The sequence below is a fragment of the Protopterus annectens genome, chromosome 3.part0 (genome assembly GCF_019279795.1).
Source record: "Protopterus annectens isolate FY-2018-M chromosome 3.part0, PAN1.0, whole genome shotgun sequence".
Lineage (NCBI taxonomy): Eukaryota > Metazoa > Chordata > Ceratodontiformes > Protopteridae > Protopterus > Protopterus annectens.
Window position 1 is genome coordinate 1,249,846,227 of NC_056731.1, and position 13,323 is coordinate 1,249,859,549.

General features: G+C 37.6%; 1 protein-coding gene across 1 annotated transcript in view; it reads left to right on the forward strand.

Annotated features, from left to right (window-relative positions):
- Window positions 1–12,865, forward strand: part of LOC122797040 (histamine H3 receptor-like) — a 223,934-nt gene extending 211,069 nt beyond the window's left edge. Inside the window, exon 6 of the mRNA XM_044065814.1 lies at window positions 12,104–12,865. Coding sequence (XP_043921749.1) covers window positions 12,104–12,865 — 762 coding nt within the window. The remainder of the gene's footprint in view (window positions 1–12,103) is intronic.
- Window positions 12,866–13,323: the final 458 nt, after the last annotated feature.

A 13,323-nucleotide genomic window follows, 5' to 3' on the forward strand; every position in this document is an offset into this window, starting at 1 on the left:
ATATGGTCATACAGGAAAGATGCCTAGCAGGGGAAAGATATGCTACCTTCTCTTGCAGTAAAATAATCATGACTGCATGAGGCACTCTCAAAGTGAGAGGGTGGAATAAGACTACTGAGGCTTAAGCCTGTACTACCATTGCAGCTGCAACTACTGCTTGTACACAGAGAGGTAAGGACTGTGCCACTGGGTCTAGTTATGATGAATAGTAAGCAGTGGTGCATTGCTTGTCCCCATGCTGTTGTGTTAACACTGATGTCATATAACCTTGCTTACAATCTACAGTTTGGAAAAAATGTTTATGGTAGTTTGGTAATCCCAGAACTAGTGAGGACGCTATTAACTGTTTCAGTTTGCAGAAAGCAGATTCTGCCTCTGGTGTCCATTGTAACAAATCCTGTGCTGCCATAGGCTTCTTATATATCAGGTCAGTCAGAGGTGCGGATTCCAAGGCATAGTTTGAAATCCAGTTCCAGCAAAAATTAGTTGTACCGAGGAAGGACATCCTTTCCTTCTTGGTAGTGGGTTTTGGTGCTTGCAACATTGCTACTTTTCTATCCTCATCTAATGTTCTACCTTCCTTGGATATTACATATCCTAGGTATTTGACTTGTTTTTTCCAAAGCTGCAGTTTATTTTTGTTTACCTTATGTCCTTCAGCGGCTAGAAATCGTAATAGCGCTATGGTATTTTCTCTACAATCTTGCTGGGTGGGGGCCGCCAGCAAGATGTCATCAACATAAAGTAAAATCTGACTGCCTCTTGGTGGGGTAAATCCTGCCAAGTTGCTTGCCATTTTTTGTGAGACTATTGTTGGACTTTCACAATATCCCTGTGGTAGTCGCGTATATGTATACATTTTCCCCTGAAATGTGAATGCAAACCAATACTGGCTGTCATGGTGTATTGGTATCGAAAAGAACTCATTGCTAATGTCTACCACAGAAAAATACTTCTGGTGAGGTTTTAAATCATTAAACAGGGTGTGTGGGTCTGGCACTGTAGGTGCCCTTGGTATTACTGCGTCATTTACAACTTGTAAATCTTGGACCATACGCCATTCTCCATTTGCTTTTTTAACATGAAATAAGGGTGTGTTACGTGGTGAATCGGGAGATTCTACTAGTATCCCTCCTTTAAGTAAGGCTGCTATAATAGGCTTTATCCCTGCCTCTGCATCTTTTCTTAAGGGATACTGTCTTTTCTGTGGTCTAAATGCTGACTTTGGCATGATAGTTACTGGTCCCGCTGTATGAATAAGTCCTACATCTGACTTTCCTGTTGACCAGAGAGTCTCTGGTATATTTTGTAAGGCATTCTCTTCCTCCTTTAATAGGAGTGCTAATCAGCTGTCCTTGCTAGACTGTGAGTGTACAGCTGGGTGGGTCTGAGTTATCCAATTCAACTTCTGTATTTGTATTCCCTGTTCTGACAATTCTAATTCTGTCTGTTTCTCCCATCTCGTGACATTTTCTCCTAGGTCTGCCCATTCTATGTTTTTGTTCTTGGTTAAGCTAACATGTGGTAATCGATTAGATTTATAAAGTGTAAAGAACTCCTGGGGCAATGAACAGCTGGCTACACTGTTCCCTTCTGTGTCCCAGTACAGATTACGTAATATCAATCTGTTTGCATGATTTTTAAACAATTCTTGCTCATATTCCTTATCAGGTCCTGGTGTGTTGCAATAATACAGGGTACAGTGCAACAGGTTTATCAATGTCAAGGGAGGGGATCTTGCTGATGGCTACATTCATTAACTCTTCGGTCACAGTCCCCGGACCAGTCGTAACCAAGTCCTGGCTGTACCAATAAAATATTTCACCCTCCGATTGTACTGCAAAGGTATCAATTTGTCGCTGTGCATGCATGGTTGGGACTACTGCTATACCAAATAGCTGCATAAGGTCTCTGCCCAAGAGGTTTACTGGGCATTTTGCAGAAACAACAATTTTGCTTTTCTGAGTCAATCCTGAAACCGGATCAGTTATTGCAATATTATGGGAGATGGGCTCCCGATACAGCTGTCCATTAGCTACTTTTACCAGTATGTAGTCAGGTGACTCTGTGTTTTCTGGCAGTTTGGAGGGATGTATCAGGGTTCGTGATGCCCCTGAGTCACACAAGAATTTGACTTCCCTCCCTTCTACCAAGAGTGTAACTTCTGGTTTTGTTTCTGCTAAATAGAGCTCCAGGCTCAATAAAGATAGGTCTAATATTTCATTTTCTTCATTGTTACTAATTTCTTGCACTTCCTCTATCTCTTCTGTCACATCCTTTACTCCCTCTATCACATTCTCATTTGTCCTTTCTCTGCTATCCCCTTCTAGTGATTCCTGACCATATAGTCAGTCCTCACCCTCCTTGTCTTCCATCGTTGCCTTCTTATTTTTCTTGCAATCCCTTGCCAAATGTCCCTTTTTACTGCATTTGAAACATTCACCCCCTTTCTTTCGCCCTTCAAAGTCCTCTGATCGCTGATCAGATTGTTTGTTTCCCTCTGCATTTTTCTTGCCCTTTTTCCCGGACTGTACTACATAAATTTCTGCTCCATCTTCTACAGAAAATACTTGAGCTTTTTTTTTCTTTTTGCTATCAAAATGTCTTTCGGCATGCCTAGCATATTCAAGTAATGACTGTAACCTGCTTGTACGATGGTCAACCATGTGGTTTGTAATAAAACTGCTTACGGGTGCAATACTGTCTTTTAAAAATGCATTCTTTAACTGCTGTTCATATGGGGAATCTTGTGTTTGATCTTCAGGAACCTGCATTCCACAGTGATTATTAAAACATTCTAATAATGTGGTATAATACCGGTCAATAATTTCACCTTCTTGTTGGATACATTGATTAATGCAAGTCCAGTCTGCCCTAGGCTTCCATTTTTCAGAGATGCGGTCTGTAAGACCTTTTACTCTGTTGTCTAATTCTGCGCTGCTGTGTGGGAGGGGTCTTTGTGCAGCATCACGGGGATTCCAGTTGCCACTAATTATGTGCCAATCTGGCCCCACAATTTGTCTAACTACTTTTTCTACCTCTTCTCCATTTAAGTTATAACTCAGCCTCATTCCTTGTAAATCTTCTGAGAATTTTCTAAAATTAACTTTTGGATGGGGAATTCCCTCAGTGGCTTTCCGGATATCTTCCGGAGTCCAAGGTCTATACACTAAAATAGTTGGGTCCTGATTGTCCTGACCTGCCTGAGGGTTGGGTATTTCTATGAGTGGACATATTTCTTCTTCACTCATAGATCGTGAATTTTTAACCATTTGATATAACTCAATGCCTTCATTTGAGTTACCTGCCCGTGTTCGAGACCTGGTCCCGATAGGATCTCTAATAAATGGTTTTATTTTTACAATGTCTCTATTTTCAATGACAACATGATATTGTGGGGGTGAACTAACCTGTTCACTTGCTTCATATTCTGGTAAGGGAGGCGGAAGGGCCGATGCTATTACTAAGTTATTGTCCTCCTTATCTAAAAACATTGTTTTTGAATTGTTGTTGTTTTGTTCCCTACGGTTTACTTCCTCAATCCACCTGTGTGCCTGAGGAATTCCTAATTTGCGTTGCTTTTTTACCCGACCTTTGGAATCGGTTTTGAGCTGTTTGACAAGTTTGATAAGCGAGGATATTTCTAATTTTCCGTCAAATTCATATTTATTAACCCATTTTGAATAATATTTAATATTGTCGGCACGCTGCGACTGCATGTATTTTGCGTCTTCTGTTAACGGCGGATTTTGGGGTCTTTTTGTGCAATTATTACCCATTTTGTTCTACCCTTTTGATCGTTACGTAACTTCTCTTATTTTTAACGTGGTACCACGGATTTTGTTATAGTCTCTTCAGAATGACTGCCTACCTATTCTGTTTCTCTTGATCTATGACAAGACAGTAATCTTTTCTGTCCCTGACTTGTAAAATACATCTTGACAAAAACATTACAAATCTAGTCCCCGATCTAAAACAGAAAACAGAAAAAAGTAGATTCACCTTACCTGAGCCCACGTGATTGATCATCAATTCGGAGACCCGTCCTTCAGTTGCAGATCAGAAAGTGGCTGGCCTCTTTTGTACCACAATTCAGTCAGAGGGCTTTTCAAATAAGAAGAACCGATTTGGTTTCTTCCCCGTATGGTTTCAACCACCTGGCCCGTCTGATCCGAGGCGAAGAGAGGGTTCTGGTCCGAAGGACCAATCTGTCAAAGTAAAAAACTTCAAAGACCAATTCACGTAAGGTTCAAGTATGGCACCCTTTATTACTTGCAGCAAGGAGACAAAGCATGCAAATACAGGATTTGTCTAAATTACTAATGAGCAGTATGCTACTTTTATACAATTCTATGAAATGTTACTTTTCTATTGTTGACATAGTTAGACACAGCTTTCTGTATTACACTACAGAAAATGTTACTTAGATTTCCTGTTGACATGTTCAGATTTAAAACTCACTATGTGTCACATAGAAAATGTTACTTAGATTTCCTGCTGATATGACTGGATTATTGTTGATTTACAAAAACATTTGAGAAAAACAACCTGGCCTTGGGGCTTATTTTTAGCCCACTACAAACTTTCTATTCTTCGATTGTGCAGTTCTAATATATATGTGTTACATTTTACCTAGATTCAAGGTACATTTCTAGCTTATGTACAAGTAATGCTGACTACAGTTTATACTTTCAAGCAGCCTTTGTTTTCATTATCAATAGCTTCAGCAGCTGTGTACTTTCTCATGGCATAAGCAGAAAATCAATAACTCTTTGTTAAGTCTCATGCCACTAGTAGAAAACACTTCTTATTATTTTCATGACATTAGCAGAAATTAAATGCTTCTTGTTAATTTCCATGGCATAAGCAGATCATAGCTGCACATATTTTCATGACATAAGCAGGATTGGAATGTCTCTAGTAGCTGTTCAGATTCATGCAGTGTGAACAGAATAAATGTATTAACCCGTTTAAACCTCAAATGCACTAAGCATGCATATTACTAATACATATTTTTCTAACATATGTGTCCATCAGTCATTAGACTACATTTTTTAAAAGAAATGGAGCCATTACCAGTACAATATATTGATTACAGGGAATGCATTTATCTTATAACATAAAGCACAGTTGTGGGTGCTATAGTTGTAGTCGTGTATACTGACTTATGAATAGAATGGTGGGAAGTACAATTTATTTATGTATTAGAATGACAAGTAACCACAAAATGTGTTATGATTTGGAAACATGACCGTGTTGTGAACAAAAAAAAATACCTTTATGTATCTGAACCTAGTTCTGGATTCTGTCAGTAATGTTAGTAATGACTTATCATTTGGAGTTTCCTGTAGAAACAAAACAGGTATTGTATCTACATATTCATATTACTGCTAACCATACCGAGTGGAAAAATCACTGACAGAAGAATGTTGTTATACGTAGACAGCTGCCATGCTAACCTTATTGCACTAAATATACCCAAATCAAAATTGTTTCAAGATAGACGAATTTGCTCATCTGAAGTAGAAGGTAACCAACAGGTGAAGGATTTAGAAACTGTGCTTATTCCTATGTGCTGTGACTGAAATAAAGCTTATAGACCAAAGTGCACAATTTGTTGGCTGTAACAGAAATACCTTATTACTTACCTGCGGTGGTGGTGCTGCGGTAGCGTTGTCACCTCACAGTAAGATGCTGTCCGGTTCGATTCTCAGCTAGACCATCTTTGGCGTGGAGACATGCGTGAATGGACGTACCTTTGTTGAAGGTTGTGCATCAGGGCTGGTAACTCGGCATGTAAAAATCAACTACCAATCATTAGCGGTCCGGAGTTCCGCTGTGGCGACCCCTAACTGGGAAAAGCCGAAAGACACAAACAAAAACCGAAATACCTTATTACTTGATAATATGGCAGGAACTGAAACAGTCCTATAAAGGTGGATACCTTGTTACTTGGTAATATGGCAGGAAGTGAAACAGTCTCATAATGGTGGATGTTACCCTTATTATCATTGTTGCAGTTAATAGGTAGACTATTTGGATAATGTATAGAGTATTAAAGAAACACTGAAGGCCAATTATGTTTGTAGAAATAAGCAATGGAATATTTGGTGAATAACAGATTTAATGAACTTTTAGACAGATTGTTTCATTTACTTACACAATAGTCTGCCTCTATCCAGGATGTATTTTGTGATTTTAACTTTTGCTCAGAAATTGAGAAAAATGCCAGCTTGTTAAGCACTTTTCTGATAAAAGAAAGGTGCTGAACAAGCTTCTGTTAAGCACATATAAGCACTGTTAAGCTCTAGTATTGCACTAGAGCAAAAGGTGAGGCAGAGTGAAATATCCAATAGCTTTTAAAGCCATTATTTATTCAAAGGGACACCACTTCACATACTGCCTGTATAGTAGTACTATGTGTTTTGATGCTTTCAAGACTGTAAAATACTTTGCCCTGCTTCATTTTTACTGCACCTGGTAGTACATGGAGCACAAAAAGCTCCTTGTACTACAAAAAATTATGATCGGGCTCTTCCAGTCATGGATAACAAGATTCAACTCTTGAGATTTGTTTTGTTCAGTTATAAAAGTAAATTTTTTGGCATCTGTGTCTTGAACACATAATAAGTTAATCATGACTGGAGACCCTGTTCACCCAATTCTAATACTCTATATTCTGGCTGATATAATGAAGAGATTTTTTTTTCAAGACTGTTTTGCATGTGGCCAGTATCTCTAGACAAGATATGCAAAACTCATGATATGGCAACTTATGATGCTGGTATTTAAGGATCTCATATCACATTTTGGATATGTTTTCATGTAGTACATATTACATATATAAGACAACAAGAAATTTAATGCCAGGATTAACACCAGTTGAGTTAATCTATGACTGGAGTTTTGAAGTAGCGACTATTAATAAAATTTGTTTGTGTCTTGCAAGCTATAACTGCACCATATATCATTTATATCATTTGGCATGTATAGCTGGACCTTTGGAAAGCACCCCACAAGATACATGCAATTCTTGCTTAAGGAAATTAGTTTTGTGATAGTGGATGGTACAGTTAGAAGTCTCATGGTGTTAAGCAGTTTAAAGAAGCAAACATTTTGAATTGTCTTTGAACAATGGAGAATAGCCATTTTATAATAGCAAGCATTGGACCTGGCAATGAATGACATTGCTATCGTAATATGTGATGAGTGGTCCCATAGAAGAGAGATTTCAATGGAGAAATTTTAACTTTGGCTTCAGGAAAATATTTTTACTGAAAGAATGTCATGAGGATCTAAAGAAGTAATCACTACCCTATACTTAGCTTTGAACAAGCCAATATTATACAATGACTGGCCATTAACATTAAAAAATGAACATGCTGATTGGTCAGCCCAACCAGCAAACTTGTTGTAAATTGAGCACATACCAATGGAAAAAAGTCCAGTCAACTGGACTTTTTCCCATCATTATATGCTATAACTTTTTAAAGTTTTCTTCACCATAAAGAAAAAAATAATAATAAAAGTAGAAATCCAGACATTCTGGAGGTACAAGAGAGAAACAGCCCCATGGAGAAAATACTAGGAAAATCAGGTACATTATTAAAAATTAAAGACATGTAAATGATTTTCCTCTTATTTTCTCCATTCTGTCCTTCTCATACCTCTAAAGTATCTGAATTTCAACCTCATTAAAAAAAAAAAGGAGCAACGGAGATCTTCCTTTCTCCATTGCTGCCTTTTCTTGCCTTGATGTACTGTGTAAGAGTAAGAATTTAAGTCCCTTACACATGCCCAGTACAGCAAAAAAAGCAACAGGATAGCCAACGAAAGTGGAAAAATGCCATGGAGTTATCACAGAAAGACATTATTTAAGAAAAATAAGAAATGTTTTTCTTAAATAGAGTTGGATTTGCTATTATACAATATACCACACCCACATCATCAGTTATTGCTGTATTAGAGTGTAATGCCCCAAAAGTTCCTAATGAAAAATATCCCAGGCCTAATGACCCTGAGCTAACAACAGAGGCTGGAATTCCTTTTTTCAGAATTCTATGTACTTTTGAAGAGATATCCCTGTCTCACTTATCACCCTATTAGATATGTGGTTGCCCTGACACTTTTATATATCTGCAAGTCTAATGGCTCCAGCAGTACTAGAACCATGTACGTAAATTGTAATTGTAAAGTGGTAGATAACCATACATTATGGGTGATATAACTTAGATCTGCTTAGAGCACCAGCTCACTAAAAGACAAGCAAAACCTGGTGGAGGGAAAGTACCTCCCAAATTCCTGGAATAAACCTTTCTGCATATTATACACAGCAACTCACTAATTTACATTAAAAATTACCTAGATGAATGGAAGAAATTCATAAATATTCTCCAGTAATGACTGGTATGACCCTCCTAGAGAAAGGAGGCATGACCTGAGGGAGTGCATTAACAAGAGTAAATGGTCATAGATAATCAATGGTCTTGGAATATTTATGAATATGTGAATTTATGAATCTATGAAAATGCTGGTCTGAAGTTTAGATATATTTTGTCTTAAACTGATATCATCTAAGTTGCCTCTGAAAATCTAGTGAATCCAAACAGTCTTTCCTTTGTTTAGTGCTTCAACAAAAAGGCCTGGCAACTGTATTGCTTGCTTTACGGAAACTTCATTTATCACTTTTGCTTAAAGGGGCCTTTATTCCTCAGACTGACTGTATTCTTATGTATATCCAAGACTGATGCTTAGCACAGTTGGTTTGCAATTCTTAAATTCTCCTTGCTGATAGGATAACAAGCAAAATGATGTGTTGGGTGTTATAAACTTTACTGATGTGGATGCTGGTGATCCAAAAGGTATTTGTGTGCACATTTTAAACAGAAAACACACATCCTACATAAGATAAATCTATTTTTCTAGGTGATCATAGACATAACAGTCCTTTAAGGAACACCTTGACTGGAAATGAGGATGCCAGTGGGAGATATGTAATCATGCAGGTTGAGATGGCTGAGAGATAGACTTACCTTAACTGAGGCATAAGCCAAACCTGCCACAAACAGCTATGAGACAACTCCCATAGAATCAGAAGCACTGAAGCTGAGGAAAAGGTCTTGATTTCTTTATTATTTTTGGCACCAGATGGGAATATCTTCCATTTTGTTAGATAAGATTTCCAAGTAGAAGGCTTCCTATTCTGCCTCACATTCTTTACCATGCACTTTGTGAACTGGTGCTCTAAGCAGAGCTAAGTTATATCACCCATACTGTGAGCTGTAGAGTCCACAGGTTAGAGTGTCTAATGGCTCCTTTGTACTGAGTTAAGAGGCCTATCTGGAGAGGTTTTGTGAACAATTTCTTCAAATACGTCTTTAAGAGACTAAATAGCCTTGGTTGTCTGGACCAAAAAGCATATTATCAATAGCATTGTTGGACAGTTCTACTTTCTTTCTAGATCACCTTGGATAGTAGGGAAATTGGAGGGAATGAATACAGAACTACACCTGTATGCAGAATGGATCCACTGTCCAAGTATCTTTGTGCAGTGCTCTGGAACAGAATTTCTTCTGTTGTCTGCTGCTCAGAGAAGCAAAAAAGTTTGTCTATGGGTCTACCCCACCTGTGGTGAGATTGTGTGATTACATCCCTGTACAGCTTTGAATCATGAGGACACATTTCCAATCTCCACAAATGATCTGCCATTGAGTTTTGCTGGAATAGGATGTAGAGTAGCCTTACGCTCATACCTGACTCTGGGTCAACCTCCTGCACAGTCGTTGATAGCCTACACAGGGGTTATGACAAACTCCCTGACTGTATGATTATGTACCACATTACAATTACATTGCACCTGACCACCTGGGCTAGTCTCTACTTCCAAATTGGTTTGAATGCCTTTAGTGATTGCCAAAACAAAAATAATGAGGAGACAAATCACTGAAATCAGGCGAGATGGATAAATCTTACTGTAAATTACTATGAAAGTTAACACAGAGGTGCAGGTTTTGCATCGACATGCATTTTCTGAAGAATACAATATTTGACAATCTAACATCTGGCATTATTGGCTGACCATAATTATCGGTGATGTACAAGAATAAACATTTTATGAGGGTCAGATCAAACATATGAGGCAAAATCACAGATGTTTTGCTAAACCAGAGACAGATGAGCTATAAATCACACCTGCAATGTATGCAGTGCTTTTTAAACTGAGTAAACAGTTGTGCTGTTTCTAGGAATTATCCACCTGAGCATCATGAGACTCCTCCACTGTTCTTGTCTTCAGTGGACTGTGGAACTCTCCACAATAGTTATTTGTGTGAGTCTGAGAGTTCAATGCCCTTAATGTGAAGATAGCAGCTCTCTATAGTTTCAAGACTCCTACTCTCTTGATCTCTGGGAAGAGTACTAGGGGTCTAGAACCAGACTGGATCTATTTTATGGGTCCATGTTCACCACACCTGAATCAGCTATAAGGATTTTACAAAAAAAAAAAAAGAATTTGTGAGAATACTAGACAATTTAGTAACAGTCAGATTTCTTTTCTGCAGTGCTAGTGAGATATGATGCAGAGAGACAGCAAGAAAGCCAAGGAGACAAAAGTAATGTTTCTGAGTATCCAAGATGTCGATATAATCCAATGTGAAGCGATCATTCATTGTATATATGGTCTTACAATGTCAGATTGAGTATTCAAGATCTCGTTATAATCCAATGTGAAGCAATCATTCATTATATATATGGTATTATGATGTCAGATGTCCTCTGCTGGAGATGCAGAAGATGTAATGTTTTTAGATTCTGTATCACAGCCAAGAGGAAGAGACATCTGTAAGGCATAAGTTAGGTGATCGCAGTTTGAGAAATCCAGATCCTTGGGGGAAGGGCATCCTCTTTTTGATTTAGTGCAGGGTATGCCTGAAACTGTGGACTGACCTACTGCAGGATGTAGGCTTTGAATAAACTCAAAGTCCTGGATCGAATCCTGGGTGAAAGCTTGGGGAGGATGGAATTATGAGGGCTTTCCTGCTGACTGAGGTGTGGGTAATTTTAGGAAATTCAGATGGGCATGATCCTATATTTGGTTGAGTGAGCGCTCTTAACTTACAGTGCCAACTTTGAGAGGTGGGTGCATGGGGAAGTAACCATGACCTCCATTTTCTGAAAGCAGGCATCCATGCAGACAAGGACTGAAGGGTGTCATGCTCTCCCTTAAAAAAAAAATAAGATTGTTATTAGAAATAGATTCTTGCAGAGAGGCATGTAGACTGACACTGCGTAGAAACTTTCAGTTGAGGAGGATGTTTCAGGTTCCGAAGACATGATAGCGTCCATAGGTGCAAAATCACAGGGCACTGGACGATACAGATGTCTGGGCCGGGCCAGAGTTACAGACCTCTTGCCATGGTCTGCAACCTTTGAGCTTAGAATAGACATCAGCAGCTATAAAAGTACCATCTGTTTCCCTTTCATCCTTCTGTTTTGGGTGCTTCTGCTTTTCCTTTCCTTGGCAGAATGTCTATTTTAGATGAAGAGGCATTGGAAGACATGGTGGCTCCATGGGACAATGACTCAAACTCCTTCCTTAATAAACAGTACTGAGTGGAATTTTACTTTTTCTCATATTACCTTTCTACTGAGTCCTTAACAAATACTACAGTTAGAGCCAAACAAAAATGCATTGTGTATGATCATCTATATGTAGAACTCATAGTTCATTGTGTTTGGTTACAAACAATAACAGTGCTTTTTTTATGTAAATATACATTAAACATGTGCTATTGGAAAGCACAGAAGTGATGACAAGAGCTCTTTTATTTATTTATTTAATCATTAATTTGTTTGTTTAGTAAACAGTTGCTTACATTGTTTCATTGTAGCTTGTCAATGAGAATAGTTTAATATGATTTGGTTTGTGATGTGGTATCATTTCTTTCATATTTAGCAACTAACCTTTTCAGATCTTCTGTACCAGTTTAATCTTTAGAATTTTGGTTTATTATTTGAATATTTTGCTCATATTTGTCTTACAAACATTCTGATTTAATTCCCGATTTTCACTTTTATGGGACATAATATTTTACTTTTCCTTCAGGTTGCTTATCGATCAGAGCAAGAAAAGACTGTCAAAGGCATCGCTAAGATTGGTGTAATATGGGTTCTTGCTTTCCTTGTCTATGGCCCAGCCTTGATTTTCTGGAACTTTGTAACTGGGGAAACAAATGTACCTGAAGGACAATGTTATGCTGAATTTGACAGTAGTTGGTACTTTTTAATATGTTTTTTCATATTTAATTTTATCATACCATTTTGTAGTGTGAGTTATTTCAATTTAAGCATCTATTTTAATATCAGAAAACGAAGCCAAAATATACAAATCACACTGAGTACAAAGAAGCAAATAACAGCAAAAATTTTGGCTTTAACAACATGGCTATTTTTTAAAAAAAATCCTAAATCTTCACTACCAGAAAAGGTACCCTGTAGTTTATCAGTATCACAAGAATCAGCTGTTCTCAGAAATGTTGGACAAGGTTCACAGGAGGTCAAACGAAACCAAAGTAACTCAGCAGTAAAAGATCAGAAACCTCTACCTCAGAATATTGCACATAGACTGTCAAAGGACAGAAAAATTGCCAAGTCCCTTGCGATACTTGTCTGCATTTTTGGTGCTTGTTGGGCTCCATATATTCTGTTTACAACTGTTAATTCAATAAGGCCAGATGCTAATGGATATTTCTGGACATATATCACAACATGGTGTGTATGGCTGAACTCTCTCATCAATCCTGTATTGTATCCTTTATGTCACAGAAGTTTTCGAAGAACATTTCTAAAAATACTTTGTTATAAATAATATATAACACCTTTAACAAAGTTCAGAAGAATGCATTTATAAATATTATAAAATAAAAATACAGGGAATTGTGAGAATGTATTTTTTTCTGTGTTCTCTTAGTGTATCTGTTTACAGTACATGAAAATGATACTATACTCGATACTGTTCAGAAATGTCTGTGAAATGCTGAACATTGGCAAAAGCATTCATTTGACTAGTACAATACCAAGCAAATATTAAAACAAATGTTATAGATAATAAAATGTTAACATTAATATTAATGAGGATGTACATCTTGCAAAATTCAACTGCAACCAAAGTCACAATTTACTTTTTCCTAATTACCTCTTTCCCTCTCTCATATATTATATTCCACAGTAAACGATGAATGCTGTTTACTTCAAGCTCATTTTCAAATATTGCATTTTGTCTCAAAGATCAAAAAGTACAAAACAAAATGTTTCAGTCACACTCAG